This window comes from Acipenser ruthenus, chromosome 21 (genome assembly GCF_902713425.1).
Source record: "Acipenser ruthenus chromosome 21, fAciRut3.2 maternal haplotype, whole genome shotgun sequence".
Classification (NCBI taxonomy): domain Eukaryota; kingdom Metazoa; phylum Chordata; class Actinopteri; order Acipenseriformes; family Acipenseridae; genus Acipenser; species Acipenser ruthenus.
Window position 1 is genome coordinate 16,366,906 of NC_081209.1, and position 19,935 is coordinate 16,386,840.

The 19,935-nt window shown below is 40.3% G+C and overlaps 1 protein-coding gene across 1 annotated transcript in view; it reads left to right on the forward strand.

Annotated features, from left to right (window-relative positions):
• LOC117963077 (CD276 antigen-like) overlaps positions 1–19,935 on the forward strand; it is a 76,890-nt gene that overhangs the window by 38,277 nt on the left and 18,678 nt on the right. The window contains exon 5 of the mRNA XM_058994869.1: positions 13,916–14,050. Within this exon, the coding sequence (XP_058850852.1) occupies positions 13,916–14,050 (135 nt within the window). The remainder of the gene's footprint in view (positions 1–13,915; positions 14,051–19,935) is intronic.

Genomic DNA, 19,935 nt, shown 5'->3' on the forward strand with positions numbered 1-19,935 from the left:
TGGTACAAGTTATCAACAGTTTTAGAATCTGGGGGTACACAAGTACCTTTTCTGCCTGTCTGCTTGTTCATACAGTTGTAGTTAAAAGTTTACGTACCCCAATGGAAATGTATAATTTCTAGAAATTTCTCGAAAACAAATAAATGTAGGAAAAAATCTTTTGTAGCAAAAGTTTTGCTTTTGTGGATGAGGAAAAAAAAGTTGTCTACAGTTATTTATTTCAGCAATTTGTTTTTGCAAAAATGCTAATTCAAAAGTATTCATACCCTGAAAAGAAAAATGAAATTAACAGCTAGTTGAGGCAACTTTAGCAATAAGAACCTCTTTTAAACGATTAGGATATTTGTCAATGAGCTTTTGGCATGTTTCTGTAGTGATTTTTGACCATTCTTCAATGCCAAATTATTCCAGTTCATTCAAATTCCAAGGACTTCTCTTCTCTTCACAGCCTTCTTCAACTCATACCAAAGATTCTCAATCGGATTTAGATCGGGACTTTGACTAGGCCATTCCACGACCTTGATTTTATTCTTCTTAACCATTCTGAAGTATTTTGATGTGTGCTTTGGATCGTTGTCGTGTTGGAATGTCCAGTTGTGCTTTAAACCAAGTTTTGTAGCGGAGGGTTTCAGATAATTGGCCAATATCTTTTGGTTTGCTATGGAATCCATTTTACCATGTATTGGAACTAAATTTCCTGTGCCATTAGAGGAAAAACAGCCCCATAGAAGGATATTACCATCTCCATGCTTGACAGTAGGTATGGTGTTCTTTTCTTTGTATGCCTCACCAGACTTTCTCCAAACGTAACGTCAGCGTGACCCAAGTAGTTCGATTTCTGTTTCATCACTCCACAAAACCTTTGACCAGAACTCGTATCCATCATTCAAATGCCGTTTTGCAAACTTTAAGCGATTGTCCTTGTGCTGTTTTCCTAAGAATGGCTTTTTCCTTGGCCTGCGACCATTGAGACCTTCACTATGCAATACTCGACCTATGGTTGAAATGGAAACCCCAGTCCCACTTGCAGCCAATTCACTTTGAATATCTCTGGCAGTCAATCTCGGTTGTTATTAACCTTCCTCACAATTCTTTTACTTGTTCTTGGTGAAAGAGCCCTCTTTCTTCCAGACTGAGGGAGCGTTGTGACAGCACCATAGAAACAATAGTTGAAATTGGAATACTCAAATGTTTGGAAAACTTCTTGTGTCCTCCTCCAGCTTTATGACAATAAATAATTTTCTGCCTAAGGTCTTCAGATAGCTCTTTACTTTTTCCCATATTGACTTATTGGTAATGACTGCAGTCATCCTATGCCTAACCTTTTTATACTTGCTAAACATTTTCTAGACTTTTCTAGAATTAGGTTCTGAATTATCATATTGAAATTTTTAGCACCTTGTAGACAATACTGTCATAGCATTAAAGGGTATGAATACTTTTGAATTAGCATATTTTGAGTTTTGCAAAAAAATGCTGAAATAAATAATTGTAGATATCTTTTTATTATTATTATTATTATTATTATTATTTATTTCTTAGCCGACGCCCTTATCCAGGGCGACTTACAATCGTAAGCAAATACATTTCAAGTGTTACAATACAAGTAATACAATAAGAGCAAGAAATACAATAACTTTTGTTCAAGCAAAGTACAAGTGTGATAAAACACAATTCAATAATACAGCAGATAATAGTGATAGTTACATCAGGATATGATTAAATAGTGATAGTTACATCAGGATATGATTAAATACAAAATACTACAGGTTAAACACTTGGCAGATTACAATATTACAGTATTCTGAAGTACAGGATTAAATGCAGTAACTTTTTTTTTCCTCATCCACAAAGCAAAACCTTTGCTATAAAAGATTTTTCCTAAAATTCTTTGTTTTCAAGAAATTATAAATTTCCATTGGTGTATGTAAACTTTTGACTACAACTGTATGTCTCACATACGTAATCTAAAGCAACACTTATTCACTTGTGATGAAACTTGGTTTGGAAATTCTTCAGCTATTGAGAGTTTTAGAATCTGGGGCTATATGGAGGCATCTGTCTATCTGCCTGCATGTCAGACTTACATTTCTAACGATGCATACAGTGGATGTAGGTCACGGGGACCCTCTTTCATGTTAAGTATCAAGACAGAAAATGGCCAAGCAGCAGAGTGCCTTGTAGTTGCCAAGTTTTGTGCCAATTCTCATGAGATACATTGAAATGCTCTGTCATGACATGTTCTGTTTCTTCATATGGTGTGCTGTTCTGCATGACTCTACATAGTGGATAGTGACCCTTCTGGTAACTGTCTGAGTGCACTGTGGTGCTGCTGCATCTCGGCTTGTTTGAAACGCACACACTGATTTGTGCTGCTCAGCTCTACAGGTCTCCTCTATGTAGCTGTGATGGAGCACACTGACTCAGTGGGCCCCAGGCTTCATTGAGAATGCAAGTCTGTTTCAATTCACTTTCCTGGGGTGGCGCTTCTGCTCAGCAGCCCGAAATGCACTGGAAAGAAAGCCGAACGGAAATAAACCTTCAGTTCAATTGTTCATTTTGTCAGTCATGTCACAGATTGTCTGAATTAATGACATGCAACATTTACTGCTCCATCACACCCGTGCGCGCACACGAACAGTGTTGAGTTTATTTCAACCAGCCTGGAATCAATCGCACATTTGATCCAGTTATTATTCTTAATGCAACGGAGTGAACAGGGACAGATACAGCATGAGATATAAAGCTTGGGCTTTGTGAAATGCATGTACTGTATAATCTGTATAGAATTTTGTAGAGGTGATGATTTGGAAGGTGTTTCACAAGGAACAAAATGTTATGGATCATTATGGAACACTAACTTTGCTGTAAAAGTTCCCTGAAGGTAATCATTGACTGTGTGGTAGCACTCTATAGAACCTTTCACACTGGCATGCTCTACCCGAGTAGGAACCTATCCAGGTCAGGACCCGGTGTCATGTGGGTCGCCTACGCGATTTCACACTGCTTTTGATAAAGCAGGGTTCACCTGGGTGACAGATGCAAGTAAACAATACGCGTAGCAATGCCCCGGAAGCAGCTTGTTACAGACACTTCTATCCAAGCTTCTCTGGATTGAACCGTCGGCCCAAATGTTGATTAGAGCAAATGTTTCTTCATCCCTGCTGCAGTCTGGCTCATGGTGTGTCAACAAAAATATGGCTAAAAAGAATAAACAAAAACGTTCTTTGCAGAAGTGAAACCTTCACGCAGGCGTGGCTGTTTGTTATTTCGTCGGCCGTCATGCATTTTGTCTCACTCAACCTGGATCAAAGCTGGTCGACCCAGATCTAGCCACAGGGATCAAGGTGACAATGATCAGGGGTCTGACGAATCATCAAGTGAGAGAGATGCTCAAGGGAAAAGTGGCAGGGACCTTGCATTGATCAAGTACTTCTTACAATGCCAGTCAGGTCAGATGAGTGAAATCCAGCAATAGAATGCACACCACATGTCATAGGATATCAGCACCCCGGTTATAAATGAGAGTAGTTCCAATAGGAGCACTGCTAGTGTTGAAACCAATGGTCCTGGTGAGCCTAGTCAGAAGAACCAGCCTAGGATAGAAAGGGTTAAGTGGCCAAGAGCCTCTGAGAAAATGACTTGGCACACAGTTGATACGGACCTCTGCTTTTTGTAGGAAAAAGTGAAGTGGAACAGTAGAAAGGAAGCTAGGTAAGTTTGGGGATACCATCTATGCAGGTTTGGAGTAGTAGATAGAAAACAACATATAACTATGATTCTATGAAAGTCTAGACAGCAGCTGGAGATTGAACATCTGGTTTGAAAAAGGAGGTAACTGAGGAAGCAGTGGAAGAGGGCTGAAGAAAGTCAGAAGGAGGCTCTCCGTCTTAAGTGGAAGGTGGTGGAGCAAGCCGTGAAGAAAGCAAGAGCAAGTAAGGATCTTGTGGTGGTTGATGAAGGTAGCGTGGGTAAAACAGGTAGTCCCAAGGGCATGGCACAGTGCAGGAGGGGTCTTTATCCTAAAGTCTGCCAATTCCGTCCACTCTCCCTGTTCAATGTGGAGGGTAAGATATTCAGCATCGTGGCACAAAGGTTGTCAACCTATCTATTGAAGAACCGCATGATAGGGGTAGCAGTGTGGAGTAGTGGTTAGGGCTCTGGACTCTTGACCGGAGGGTCGTGGGTTCAGTCCCAGGTAGGGGACACTGCTGCTGTACCCTTGAGCAAGGTACTTTACCTAGATTGCCATAGTAAAAACCAAACTGTATAAATGGGTGTATGTAAAAATAATGTGATATCTTGTAACAATTGTAAGTTGCCTTGGATAAGAGTGTCTGCTAAGAAATAAATAATAATAATAGACACCATACAGAAAGCTGAAATTCCAGGCTTTCCGGAATGCTTGGATCATGTCTGTGTGATCTGGCAACAGATTCAGTCTGCAAAAAAGGAGGACCTCCATGTAACATTCTTGGATGTAACTAATGCATATGGTTCAGTGCCACATATGCATTTGAGTTCTTCAGCATACCCAGTACTATAACAGGGTTAGAAAGCCTACTTCAGAGACTTGCAGGTCTGTTTTTCAACTCCAGAGTTTACCACTACCTGGCAGCTTCTCGGAGTCGGAATCATGGCAGGTTGCACCATTTCTCCACTGGCCTTCACCCTGCAATGGAAGACATTATTAGGGCCTCGAAATGGGTAGTAGGAGGAGAACGTCTGGCCTGTGGCATGCGGCTGCCAGTACTTGGAGCATATATGGACGACATGACCACCACGACTACAACGGTAGCCTGCACCAATGGGTTGGCAAACTAGCAGATAACATCAGATGGACACGTATGCAGTTCAAACCTGCCAAGTCTTGGTTGGTCACCACCACTACTGTTTTATCTTGGCAAAAGCCAAGTCCAATACTAGCATGAAGTAAATAACACCTACTGTCCTGTAATATAAAATGTAAAGCATGCTATCTGGTTAAAAACATCACTGTTTGCAATCTGTGCTTTCATGTAGTCTTTAACTTCCTTAGTCACATCACCTGGAAAGCGAAACTGTCCCCACCGCTTCAACATCCCCCTTTTTTTTTTTTTTTTTTAAACTGTGTATCTAATCACATGTTGACCCCAAATAAACTGCTGAAGTTACGGAAGTGAAACCGTGCCAGACTTACTGAGAGTGAGGCAAGAAACTTTAACCAAGTGAACAAGCTGATTTCTGCTGTAACAAAGTGTTTCAATACTTCACATTTGAGATCTGTATTATATAGTGAATGGAAGTGCACGCCAGACGAGACTTCTGGAGTTATTTACTTTGATTAGCTTGTGAGAGATGGACGGACATCATCATTGAAGCTCCTCTCTGCCTCTGTGTGTGTGCACTGTGTACTGAGGAAGGGGCTGTGTGTCACTCGGGATGGGAGAGCTACTGTCAAGGCTGAAGCTCCTCTCTGCCTCTGTGTGTGTGCACTGTGTACTGAGGAAGGGGCTGTGTGTCACTCGGGATGGGAGAGCCTCTGTCAAGGCTGAAGCTCCTCTCTGCCTCTGTGTGTGTGCACTGTGTACTGAGGAAGGGGCTGTGTGTCACTCGGGATGGGAGAGCTACTGTCAAGGCTGAAGCTCCTCTCTGCCTCTGTGTGTGTGCACTGTGTACTGAGGAAGGGGCTGTGTGTCACTCGGGATGGGAGAGCTACTGTCAAGGCTGAAGCTCCTCTCTGCCTCTGTGTGTGTGCACTGTGTACTGAGGAAGGGGCTGTGTGTCACTCGGGATGGGAGAGCCTGTGACAAGTCTACAGAGAAACTGGCTCCAGAGCTGAGAGCCGCGGGGACACACAGCAGGCTTAAAAATCAATAGCCGGGGATGTAGACTGCTGTCCTGTTTTAGATGTCTTAATAACTGTCTTGTGGGTGGAGAATGGGAGGTGATTGAGGCATCACACAGTGCCTTTGCTGTATGCTCTCTAGTTGTTGTAATGCACAGAAGGTGCTAAACAGCACAGTCGCCGGACAGCAGCAGTCTGCTCATTAAACCTTAACGGGCAATTATTACAGACACTGTGTCCCTCTGGGTGGGTGTATTAAAAATTTACACCTCAAGGCTAGAGCAGCACAAACACACAATTATACAATCACTGCGAGGGCAAGTCCATTAACTATTCCAGTACTGAGGACAATACTGGAAGGGATAGCCTTTGTATTAGGTATACAGTAGGAGTTTTACATGGTGTTATCTTGCTTATTCTGGTTCAGGGGTTGCCCATATAGTGGTGCCTGAAACTTGGTATGGACATTCCTTTCCCAAATTCCAAGTCCTGAGTTCTGGATGGTTGTGCTAAACTCGGTATGAAATATCAAAGGTATTTTGACTTACATTCAGGTTGTTGCTTAGTTTTCTGTTTGTTGTCCTGGTGCTTTTTTAAACTTGAATTGAAACTGTGGCCTCAGTAAAGCACTTAGAATCATGTCTAAATTCCAAGTACCAATAAACCATTAAGCCTGCCCCCCTGCAACACGTCCGCCACTATTCATGATACAAAGTGAATCTAAAAAAAAAAAGAATACCTGGTTTGAGCTATTTCATAACCAAGCAAAGTTGCTTTTAACATAAACAAATCGTACATAGACTCAAGGGCACAAAACGCTAGTCCCAGTTGGTTTGTTTTCTTCTATTTTTATACCAGTGCTTCTTAGAGTATAGTATTTTGGTATCACAATCAAAACCTTACAACACATTACCAGCCCACATCTTTGTATCATCTACAACTGTGCCTTCAGGCAGCTAAGCAGAATTCTGCAAATGAATAAGAGAGCAGTACATTTTCTGAAACACCGATTTAACAAGACCTCACTGTATCTCTCATGCACTACACACACAATCCATCTGTCATGCAAAAGGTGTGACGGGAAGTGTAATGCTGCATACATATAGTGGTGTTGATTTTTCTTCTTCTAAACTTTGATTAATGTTAATGCTATATGAATACAGTGTAGATACTATGTTTGCATTTGTATATTTTTTCTGACGATCACGATATACAAGTAAACTGACAAGGACACGCTTGGGGTATTCTAATTATTTTCATATAATTTTCGTCTGTGTTTCTTCAACCAGCAGTCAAGATTGTAAATAGCCCTTCATACATGCATTATATTATGTATAAGCTTTTATAAGATGGCTGTCATGACTCAATTCAATATCACAGACTTGCAAAGAGTTTTTACCGGACTTGAACTGTACAAACACATAGTAGAACATGTCCAGGCATGTCCAGGTATTCTGTCACCTACCAGAAGGTCAGAGGTTACCCACATTCCTTGAACAGGACCCAGTTTCGACAGAAAGCAGATAAAAGTGGAATCATTTGCTTTGTCCTTGCCGAGATCTCCTTGTCTGTCTACCCCGAGAGCGATAAATCACTGGTACAGGTCAGCAGAGATGACAGGCGCTGGGAGCAGCAGGAGGAATGCTAATTAATTAGGCTAGTTAAAGGTTGTTAGTATGAGGATATCCAAGTACTCTTTTTCAATTCCAGACAGTGGCCTTGTACATGGGGGTGCATATCCCTGGCCATGGGATGCAGAGGAGAAATACAAATATATTACACTTGCATTGTTCGATATAGCTAAAGAAATGATCGCCAAGTGCGATGAAACTGTATCCTAGGAACCGGTTGCCTTCATTTAATTAAACTTTGAGCCCCTAAGCCCCCAGCAGCAGACTAATCATCTTATTATATTCTGACTGACAACACTTTTCTTATCTTCTTAATGTTTTACCCCAATTCAAGGCTGTTAAACGCATTTTGTCCACCAGCCAACAGAGAAATAAAAACAGTATCCCATCATAGTTTATTTTAATAAATGTAACTGTTCCACACTGCCAGCGTATGTTTTAAAATGCACTGCATACAACATTAATATAGCATTTCGATTTTATTTTCTAAACAAAGTTTTTAAGACAGTAGAAGTGCAAAAATCAAAGCCAAAGGTACGTTACTCAGCTGTATTTCTTGATGTATTCAAATTGAAATAAATCTATCTGTAGGTATTTGCTACGTCCTTCTAAACCGCGCTTTTTTCTTTCACTCTCATTGGTATTAGTAGTATCCGAGGTCATCAATGTGGGAGGTCACACGTCCACTGATTGGCTAAAATAGGCAAAAGAGGAGGGGAGGCATGCCACCTTTTGGCTATTTTTCAGACGGCTTTACTTCCATGCAAGCCATCTAATAAAATGGAAGAATATGACTGGCTAATAGACATGCTACTCATAACTAGAGAAGGAGACAAGAGCGCGTCTGCCTCTTCCAAATGTACTGCAGAAACTGAATGGAGGATTTGAAATGGACAGCTGCCTAAAAATCTATATATTGTTGCTTATTACATATAAATACATCATAAAGCATATTTATTTAAAAGTTCTCGAGTACGCAGTGCCTCCGCTGACGAGCCGCTCCTGCGTTGAATGTACTTTTACTAAGTTATTCAACATAATGTGATCCAATCTGAATAGACAAAAAGTATTAAAAACATTGGCTGAAGTGTGTGCCCACTTGACTTACTTGCAGGTTTGTTCTGCCCAGTTTCCTGCAGTTGCCTGTGCTTGGTTCCTAATAGGTTAGCTTGTAAGCACAGTACAGATTGTAGTACCTTGACAGCGTGGCAGGAGGCCCAGCAGCTCAATTTGTTGAGTCGTGACTGCAGAGGTGTGCAGATGGACCAGCTGTTTCTTCTGGGGTCTGGGTAACTTCTCATTACCGCCAGCAGCTTCATAGAACACCAGGGCGGCAATGACATGCAAAGAAATCTAATTGGAACTTCGGTCTTATTGTCTTGGGCTATTAAATCTGAAAAGTGGTGCGCGGTTTATAGTTCTGTAACTTTGTGTCAAGCAGTGCGGTGGACTGAAGCTTCCCAAACATAGAAACCATGCTGTTACACTTTGTACACTTTCTGGTCACTTTATTAGAAACTGTCTACCTGATTTAGGTTTGGCCTCGACCTGAATAAGAGATGCAAATTAGGTTGATCATGTGATTTGCCGTGCGAGTCCTGCAGCACTATAAAGCTGCAGGAGCAGCACTATTGCAAACAGTCTCCCAGAAATAGGGAAACGCAAAGGTGTAAGAGCCTTGGAAAGAGGCAGGTCCAAGCGGCACAGGTGCCCCAGTAGCAGGGACTCCATGTTGGCAGGCTGCTCCAACACATCGCTCATCACAATGTATCAGCAGCAGCAAAACAAAGGGAAAGGGGTTGCCAAGAGACAGCTGATTAGAGAGGCACGCCAGGTATGAGAGATTAATTACTGAATGGATTAATACTCTTCAGGGCTCCTTCCTGCATCTTGTGGAGTCTGACACGTCTGTGATCCACGGCTGTGATCCAGCTCGTCTAATTGTGCTGAAACTTGGTGAGGATGTCATTGGGTATATCTTAATATCGGGGTGTATGGTGGTCTGTCTGTCTGTCTTTACATACCTATGGATACATGCCAGATTTACATTCTTGCATATATCTAGTTGTGATGAGCACTTTGTGATCCTGATGGCTCTAATTGTGTATTGCCGCCATGTTAGGAGTTGCATGGTATGTTACTATGCATTTATTTATTGAATATGTACAACAATTATAGCAGGTTTTGAGCCTGCAGATAAAACCGCTGTAAAAAATTTAAACAAACGGGTAAGCCAACAGTGTCTGTTTCTGATCAAGCAGAACGCACATTAGACTAAAACGTGGAAGAATATTGTAAGCGTTCATCATATTTTAGTGTAAAATTGAACATGATTGTGGGGTTGTGCTATCTTAATAAAGCTTAATATATAATCTAAAGTGTGACCAATATTCTTAACCAGCAGTAGAATGAGTCTTAAAATGAGAAGAGTCACGGATTTCACGAGGGGAGATTATCATGAGGCTTGTCACATGGCAGGATAGCAGTGTTCATCAGAGCAACACTGACTGTTAGACACGCCCACTTATATGTGACTGACAGCTAGCACATGGCTGTGATAATGGTTCTGGGGTGTGTTTAGTCAAGGAGTGTTTTGTAGTTCTGTTTCATTGCTTCAAGTCTCCAGGGAGAAGGCTGAACTAGTACAGTCAAGAAAAATCCTAAGGAAACAGGTATTAGGACCACATCTAAAACTTTTTGAAAACACCATTTAAACTTTGTTCATTTCACTGCAAAGCATACAACATGGTTTATTTAGATTTCCAGAAAGCTTTTGACAAAGTCCCGCATAAAAGATTAATTCTCAAACTGAACGCAGTAGGGATTCAAGGAAATGCATGCACATGGAATAGGGAGTGGTTAACAGGTAGAAAACAGAAAGTACTGATTAGAGGAGAAACCTCAAAATGGAGTGAGGTAACCAGTGATGTACCACACAGATCAGTATTAGATCCTCTGCTATTCCTAATCTACATTAATGATTTAGATTCTGGTATAGTAAGCAAACTCGTTAAATTTGCAGACGACACAAAAATAGGAGGAGTGGCAAACACTGTTGAAGCAGCAAAGGTCATTCAAAATGATCTAGACAGCATTCAGAATTGGGCAGACACATGGCAAATGAAATTTAATAGAGAAAAGTGTAAAGTATTGCATGCGGGCAATAAAAATGTGCATTATAAATATCAGATGGGAGATAGTGAAATTGAAGAAGGGAACTATGAAAAAGACCTAGGAGTTTATGTTGACTCAGAAATGTCTTCATCTAGACAATGTGGGGAAGCTATAAAAAAGGCTAACAAGATGCTCGGATATATTGTGAGAAGTGTTGAATTTAAATCAAGGGAAGTAATGTTAAAACTCTACAATGCATTAGTAAGACCTCACCTAGAATATTGTGTTCAGTTCTGGTCACCTCGTTACAAAAAGGATATTGCTGCTCTAGAAAGAGTGCAAAGAAGAGCAACCAGAATTATCCCGGGTTTAAAAGGCATGTTGTATGCAGACAGGCTAAAAGAATTGAATCTATTCAGTCTTGAACAAAGAAGACTACGCGGCGATCTGATTCAAACATTCAAAATCCTAAAAGGTATAGACAATGTCAACCCAGGGGACTTCTTTGACCTGAAAAAAGAAACAAGAACCAGGGGTCACAAATGGAGATTAGATAAAGGGGCATTCAGAACAGAAAATAGGAGGCACTTTTTTACACAGAGAATTGTGAGGGTCTGGAACCAACTCCCCAGTAATGTTGTTGAAGCTGACACCCTGGGATCCTTTAAGAAGCTGCTTGATGAGATTCTGGGATCAATAAGCTACTAACAACCAAACGAGCAAGATGGGCTGAATGGCCTCCTCTCGTTTGTAAACTTTCTTATGTTCTTATGTTCTTAAGAGTTCACAGGAAGGACCACAAACAGGAAAATGAAAATGGTTACTGAAAAGCACAGCCAAGGAACGAAGCTGCTGGGAGTTTGACTAATTCCAAAACTTATAACATAATTAAAAAAAATATATATATTGTTACATCAAATACACCATAATATAGTGTATCTTTCATATAGAATAATGTGAGACATAGAGCATGTTAGTAATTCATATTGGGCAATATTGACTAGAATGATTGTTCTGGTCTTGAAGTACAATAGCGTGTTATAATCAACATGTCGTCCTCTCTCTTTCCATAGCAAGCTTAGGGGGTTCTAATGTCTGGTACTTACTTAAATGTATCCCAATGGTAAGATCTCTATGAAGGCATCAGGGGTAATCCCCCAGCTGCTCTGTGACACGCCACAATCTATTACATCCACAAAGCCAAACTGGCGTTCTTGCTTGTCACTGTAGGAAAGACTGGCTGGGAAGGGAGAAGGCAGTCTTGTCAAGTGGGGATGAGGGAGTGTGATAATGTGACTTTACACAGACTCCACCACTTGAGCCATGGCTCTATCACTCATCAGCCCCCACCCCACCTTCCTCTAGCAGAAAGTAATTGAGAGAGGGGGAGAGAGACATCGCTGCAAACAGAGCCATTAGTGACAAATCTATTCTGCAGAAAACAAAATCACATCATCAACCAACAGAAGAAAAAATCCAATCTGCCAGTCCCAGGGGTTATAGGAGAAATGATAGCCAACAATGGCATTTATCTTTATCAGTGTGCCCACAGGGATGGCAAAAACACACACAGACTTAACCCTTTCTCACCCTGCTGACACACAAACACACACAGGGTGACCACGGTGTGCTGCTATTTTGGATAATGCTTTAGTCTAAATTGGCCACCATTTGTCACATCACAAATAGAGGACAAGAAACCTTCTAGTCGCCATGTAGAAAGAAAAAAAATGGATAAAATAACAGTTTTTTAATACTTTTTTTTATCGTTGTAAAAAATGCAGTTTCAGTTATTTTATGTGAAAAATAAAATCCAACAGATAAGGCAGCATAGTTTTGTGTATAAAACAGTTGCTTCAACTTTGATTTTCACTTGAGTAGCCTTGTGAGGTTATGTAGAGCGGTTATTATCGCACACGGAACATGTCCTCTAAAAGTTAACTAAGTAGTACAGCAGCAGAGAGAAAGTCCAAAAGTCCTAAAAACCTGTTTAAAAATGTCATCCTACACAAAAACCTTTGTTTGGTTTAAAACTGCATTAAAGAGTAGCGGGGTTCTGAAAAATACAGTGTTAAACATCCCCACTTATTGCTACAACTGTTTAAATAATGTACCTGTCGTTTTTTTCTTTTCTTTAACATCCTGACAACTTTTTACACTTCTAACTTTAAAGTCTGTTTCAAAGCTCTGTTCAAAAAGGCCGCTCTAGTGCACTAGGGTTTGAGATCTGTCCTCTAAATCACTGCAGGTAGAGTGATTAAAAACAAAACATTAATGCTTAAATAGTAATTGACTTATTTTATTGTTTTACGACTTACCTGCCTTAAATATTTCTAAAAGTATCTGACAGCTAGAATTGAATCTGCAGTCTTGGTGTGTGGAATGCATGATATGCATATTCCTGCAGGATTCTGATGATGGATTCCCATTCCACTGGTAATAGCACATTCCCGAGCCTGCTCTAGTCAGTACAGGAATGACACATTTCTATTTTATACCAGTAATTGTTTCAGTTCAAGCTCACATTGACCTCCTCGCGCTACAGCTTCACCCTGCTGTTGCCTGCTTCTTTGCAATAGCTTATCATGTTTTGGCCCTGTGGTTCATTGTGCTGTGCAGTTGTGTGGCTGATCCCTCCAGGAATATGTGGCAGCCTGTGATGGAGGAGCCCTGGAGCGGTTCAGAGGGGCAGCGAGGCTGCTGGGAAATGAGAAGAGCACAACTCTGCTCTGCTTTGTTTTTCTCAACCTGTTTTTGTTTAGTATCTTAAGCTGCCACTGCAGCACTAAAATAAAGCAGACACAAGAATAAATAATCACCTGCAATATGTAGCGCACACTTTAGTGGAAATGGGCTATCCTCACTTGGGGGTGTTAATAGTTTCTTTTTTCAGGTGCTAAATGGTTTTCTCCTTAACATGTAACCTCTCAAATATACAGTATGTCTAGTATGTTTTGGGTCTAATGTATATCTAGAGAACCACTTGTCCAGTTGTAATGAAAGGGTCCCTTTGTAAAAAAAAATAAATAAATAAAAAATAAAACCTTGTTGACTTGATTAAGATGTGTGTGCCTTGTCTGTCGGTCAGTATGTCACACTTTACATTTTAGATATGTCTACATTGTGGACATATATCTTAGTTTGAGACGTTCTTCACAGTTACATGCTTGCATGTGCTTACGTTGGAGATAGGCCTTGGTGCTTGATGTTCTGAGTAGATCTCATTTTGTATTACACGCAGGCGTATGTTACTGACACACGTTTTTGATACATTGTCGGTGCAGAGTTGTAACTGTGTTGGACCCCTATAACAAGCTGCTATGTTGTGTGTCTCCCCCTGCAGGTCAGCATATGTCTTTCCCCCCGCTGGCGCTCTGGGTGACGGTTGGACTGGCTGTGTGCCTCCTGGGACTGCTGATCGCCCTGGCGTACATCTGCCGTCACAAGATCCGTGAGAGCTGCAAAGAGGGACCCGCGGGTGAGACTGAGAAAATCATCCAGAGCTACTAAAGTGCATGGCGAGAAGACACAAAAATCTCACCCATGTTGCACTTCCATTAGCTGCTCTACATAGGTCTCAAATATGCCATGTCAAAGAAATACATCTATAGCAAACATGCATTTTAAAATACGATGTCTGGATAAAGAAAGTTTTCAATTTTCATGCCTGATTCCCAGGAAGCAGAATCTTCTGGGTCAAAGCATGCGAGTCATTCGAGGAGGCAGCTGGTTGGTTAGTGACAGGCAAGAAGCCATTGAAGGGGTGGGGACAATTTCACCCTCGAGGTGGCTAAACAAGTGCAACACGGACAGCATGGCAAGATTTCTTTACTCTGTTTACTATTACAAACTGAAGAGCACAACAGCTACGATTTTTTTGGAATTATTGTGTTATCTACAGTCACTTTAATGTTAGCATCATTTTAAAGTCTGTTTCACTGTCCTCCCAACCTAAAAATAATGAATTTAAGCAACTAACCCCCTGGTTCAGTTGAGCTGGACTGACCCATTGGTGATAGCAGAAGCACACAATAGGAATGGGGGTTAACATAGATAATGTTGGGAGTGTGGTGTGAATATAGTGTTATACAGGGCAGGTACCAGACTGGTGCTGGAAAGAGGGGGGGGAATGTAACAAGGGTCATTCATATCCAATAAACTATAATACCTGCATGCTGGCAATCTCTATGATAATAACACAAAGATAACGTGTCAGGGATTAAGCAGTGATGTTCTGCATTCGAGTTGAAACGAGCATCTTGCTGGTGGTAACTTGGCGACTGCAATGCTTGGCTTGCTGCAATGGCAGATGGCAGCCAGCGAAAGGGGGCAGTATAACGGGGGACAGTAGCATTGATTTGTGCTGGGGCACATGGGTCCAGAAGGGATACATGGCGCAATGTCAGGGGAGTGTTCTCACCGGGGGTGGTATAACGAGGAAGGATTGTTTGTTGCTCCAGTGAATGAGACAGCAACATGTTGTGCCACTATTGCTAGCAACTTGCATCAGAAGATCGCAGATGACCCATTTGCAGCAAAGACCTAAACCCGAGGAGTCACAGAAAATGAGTTTTCATCTGCTTCGTCTTGGTTTGGTGTCATTTCCCCCCCTGAGAATTTCTTTGAGTTCTCCAAATATATAAAGATGGCTTTTGATAAAAAAAAAAAGATAATTCTAGCTGCCAAGAAAAGCCCAGCTCTCACAGCTGTGTTGTGAGGAGGAAGGTAATTTAAGCTGTCTTATCTTTTAATGGAGTTCAGTGGGACAGACATGTTGAATACACCCAGCTTCCACTGTAAAGAAACCGGGTTCAAAACCAGACCAGAGAGAAGTGAGGCCTCTCAAAAGCCACTCTTCATTTTGATTATTCCTTTACATTGCTGGATTTCTGTTCTGTAGACGTGGAAGCTGATGCATTGGTTTATACAGTGACAGGGTGTGTGTGGTGGACTTGTGCTGCACTTTTCTCCCACTAGGGGGAGTCGGTTCCCTTTGTGTTTTGGGCAGCAGTAGCTTTAGAGGGAAATTAGTGAAAGCACGGTCCTCCTGAATAAAACAGCTAGAGGGGAACGGATGGTGTGTTCACATGCGTGGACCAAATGTTAGGAACACCTACCATCTGTAGCACACACTTTAGGTCTCACGTAAATGGTGAATTTATAAGGCAAATGAAATCTTTGACATGTCTTATGTCATATATACAAGCTGCATCACCCTATTGCAGCCATTTCAGTCACAAAGGTGAAAGACGTCTTTCACAGAGCGATGGTAGTCTGTGCTCTGCTGGCAGGTGCTTCTGTATCCAAACTTCAGTAATTTGCACGGTCTGAAAATAACTGAGAAAGCCCCCAATGCAGTATCCATGAAGGAATTGGAGGTGGTATTTATTTAGGAATGATCACGTATCCCAATTTGCAGTAATGTTGAATCTGTACCTGGCTGCTGGCCCCACGCCATGCTGACAGTGCTACGGGTGGTGTTTCTAGTCATACATTCAATTGGTTGAAAAAGTATTGCTTTTGATTATTCTATTCTTCAGTAACACTGAAGACCCAAGTCGAAACATTTGTCACATTTATTTTCAGCACAGGATAACTGGGCTTAAATTATAACAAAACAAATTGTAATAATAACAAAATATTCACACAATCCTTAACTTCCAGTTATTATCACCTCTCTCAATGGCTTCCTTGGCCCTGCTTCTAAATGCTGAGGCTGGATATGTTAGGCTGGTAGTTGCGTGTCATCAGATGCAAATGGGCATCAGAATTGTGTGTGGTCAGACGGCTTCTAACGGGACTCGGGTTTCATATGTATAAGTAGATCCAAGGCAGACAGCAATGCAAAAGCCATGCAGGCATACTTAGAAAGGGAAGCCCAACAAGCCCAACATGCAGAAATCTTATCTTACGTTGGTAGTCGCGTTCACTTTCAAGGTCACTTCACAAAGACGTGAACTTTGATATACAGATGCCTGAGCTTTGCCTGTTTGAAAAATTCAAATATCTAGTTTTGCTCTTTTCTGATCAATAATTTAATTACATAAATCAAGTACAAACCGTAAAACTTTCAATTATGTTGTTTTTTCTACTGTACAGGTCCCGCCACCGCAGGCACACTGAAGCTCAGCGTTTCCTAATTATTCGCATTAAACAAAATGTATACGTACAGTAATATAAATATCTGCATAAACTACATTTGTCACTTTTTATTATGGAAACCATTAATTGTGGGTTTTTTTCTCTAACTTTGGTAATAAAATTAAATATGATTTCAATTAATACAATGAATCACTTCCCGAGGTTAAAGTTCAACACAGATAACAGCAGATGATTCGCTGCTTTAGGCACGCATCACCCAGTCACTTGTTTGAGATGCAGAGAAAATGATCTGCAAAACGCACACATCTGTCTGAACAGAAGTGCAATGCAGCGTTTGAGTAGGGATAAACCCGGTTTGATTTTGGACTGACACGTTCCTTTTTCTTGTCAGTATTACGTTAGTTTTATTTATTAAGATTAATCGGGCACATTTTTGTGACATTAGGCAGCTTGAAAAAAAAATCTTGAGTCTGAGATTAGGAGTTTGAAAAGTGCTTCGAGTGCCACACGTGCAGGGGTTGCCGACCCCTGCCTTAGATGACTGGATAGTTAACAGGACGCCTTAGAGCCTTGAGTAAATGGCTGCCTGTGCGGAGTTATAAGAAGCAGCAGCGCATCCCAGTGAAAGCTCTGACACGCAGCCCTGGGACATGCCATGCATTTGTGTGGAAATGTCAGTGAGGGTAAAGAGCAGTGGGGAGGCAGGGGCGGAGGACCAGCCTCGGGCAGGGAGGGGGAGAGGGAGGGGCGCAGTGAGCGTTCCAATATAGCAATTATAGTCATAAAAAAAATACAATTTTACAAGTCCAAAATGGGAATTTTACAAAATATCTATCTATCTATCTATCTATCTGTCTATCTATCTATCTATATATCTATCTAGCTATTATTATTATTATTATTATTATTATTATTATTATTATTATTATTATTATTATTATTATTATTATTAATAAATGTTTTTATTTTACCCCATGATAACGGTGTAAAGTCTGAAAATCTACCCCCCTCCTAGATTACCCCGGGGTAGATTCTGATGTCTTCCAGTGTCTACCCCCTCCTCCCAGAATCTACCCCTCCAGTATTATGACTTGAAGGTTGTAGTAACTGAATAGAACTTACATAATAGACCCCATAGCAGGGAAATGTATTCAGAAATATATTTAACATTTAGTTAAAATTTATTGTAGTATATATTTAAAATATACCTAAAATATAGTATGTAGTAAATATACTGTAGAATATATTTAAATTATAGTGGGGAAAATGTATTCAATATATGTAAATATATTACAAATAAAGCTGAAGCAGTATATCTAACAATGTACAGGGCCTGTTTGATATATACATACATACATGCACATATAGATAGATAGATAGATAGATAGATGAAATAAAGAGTAATTCTAATGTGGGCACTGAACCCCAAAAACTGTTGTTTTAAAACTTGTGGAAAACCTCTTCCAATATTTAATCCACCAATTAACCAATTAACAGAAGATGATCAGAACATTTAAAATATGTGTAACTACAAATAAATACATAAACAAACCAATAAATGAATGCATAAATACAATACATCATGAAAATAAAGTATTTTCAAGGTGCATTTTATTTTGGGAATTTCAAAACAGAGTATACTGTTATTATTCTGCTATCTCACAGTAATTCATACAGCAATATCAATTTAGCAAAGGGTTTGGGTTTGACATGTGTGTTTTTATCTAATAATGTTTCCTCATTATAGGTGGGGTAGATACTGGAAGACATCAGAAAATATTCAATGAATGTACCTGGGTATAATCTCATAGGGGGTATAATATGGGAAGATACACCGGTACTTATTTAGTGTGTAAAACCACTTAATAAAGCAGAGAACCAACCACAGGTGATTTTGTGTTTCCGAATCAGTTCTGTTCCCGCTGCATTGCACCCTTATTCAGTACAACATGAATCGGTGTGGGGTGAATAAGCGATTGTGCTGGTGCATCTTCATCTAAAAAACCAAAAGTTTGGAAATGTGAAGAAAGTTACTTGGAAGTTGGATTGACCTTTGTTGGCTCTGCAGACGAACGTCGTCCTAAGTATGTTGTCTGTGGTGATGTTCTGCGATGACAGACTGTTTATTAAAAACACAAGTGTGGCTGGAGAAACAGGGTTTTAAAAGTTTGTGGCATTTTTGATGAGGGGGGTGTGATTCAAAAAAGTTAGCTGGGTGTCAGTAAGCCCTTTTTTTGGCTGCTGACTTGAAAAATGAGCCAGTCTAACCATGAAGTGCTGGTCTAGCTCTTTTCTGTTGCACTTTGTTCTGTGGGAAAAAAAACAGATCTAAACATCCTTCATGAATAATGTGATTTCATTATTTTTTCATTTTCATGATCTTGTGGTGTTCTAACAGGGATGCAAAAAGTTATTAATCAAAATCCTTCAAAAGTTTTTTCTCAAAACAATAAAAAAATAAATAAATAAAAAAGCATTAAAAAAAAACAAAAAAAAAACAGCTAGCCTGTGCTAATGAGGCTGTATTTACCATCGTCCGTTTGAGGGTGACTTTTAAAAGAGTTTAAAAAAACAAAAATAATTTATGTGAAAACAATGACTTGTTTTCTGACCTTTTATTGTTATTTGACTCGAGTGAAGTCTGTTGCTAATAAGTTCACTATGACAGGTCATAGACACCCTCTTGAGCCTCATATTGTATGCCTTACTTAAATAACTGTGGGGTCCTATCACCTGTCACACAGGAAGTTAACTAATTAACGTGGTAGTAGGAAAAAGTGTCTTATTTGGGTCAAAGTAGAAAACAAGCCAACATAACTCCATATTGGGCTTGTATTTTACTTGTATTCTTTATGGGTGTTTGCAAAGGGCTGCAACTTATGTAAGATGACACAGGTTTGTATACCTTCCACTGAATGCATTCTTCTAGCTCCGCTTCAACATTTACCTGCATCAGACTCAGTAAATTGCAGGGTCCATGTTGAAAAATGTGAAAACGTCTGTGGTATGATTATGGAGCTGGAGTTATTACCGGCTGTGATTCAGTCTGATGGAGTGTAATTGAATGTGCTATTCCATTATGCTCCTGGATTCTGATGTTGCTTTAGAATTTACTAAAGCTTTACACTTGTGATTTTGAAATGGAAAAGAACAACTAGGTAAATCAAAACGCAGAGCTGGCATGGAAAATATTTTAAAACGGCAGCCAGTTTCAGTAAGAAGTTGTTTGGGGGCCGAAAAGGGGCATTAAATCATCAAAAA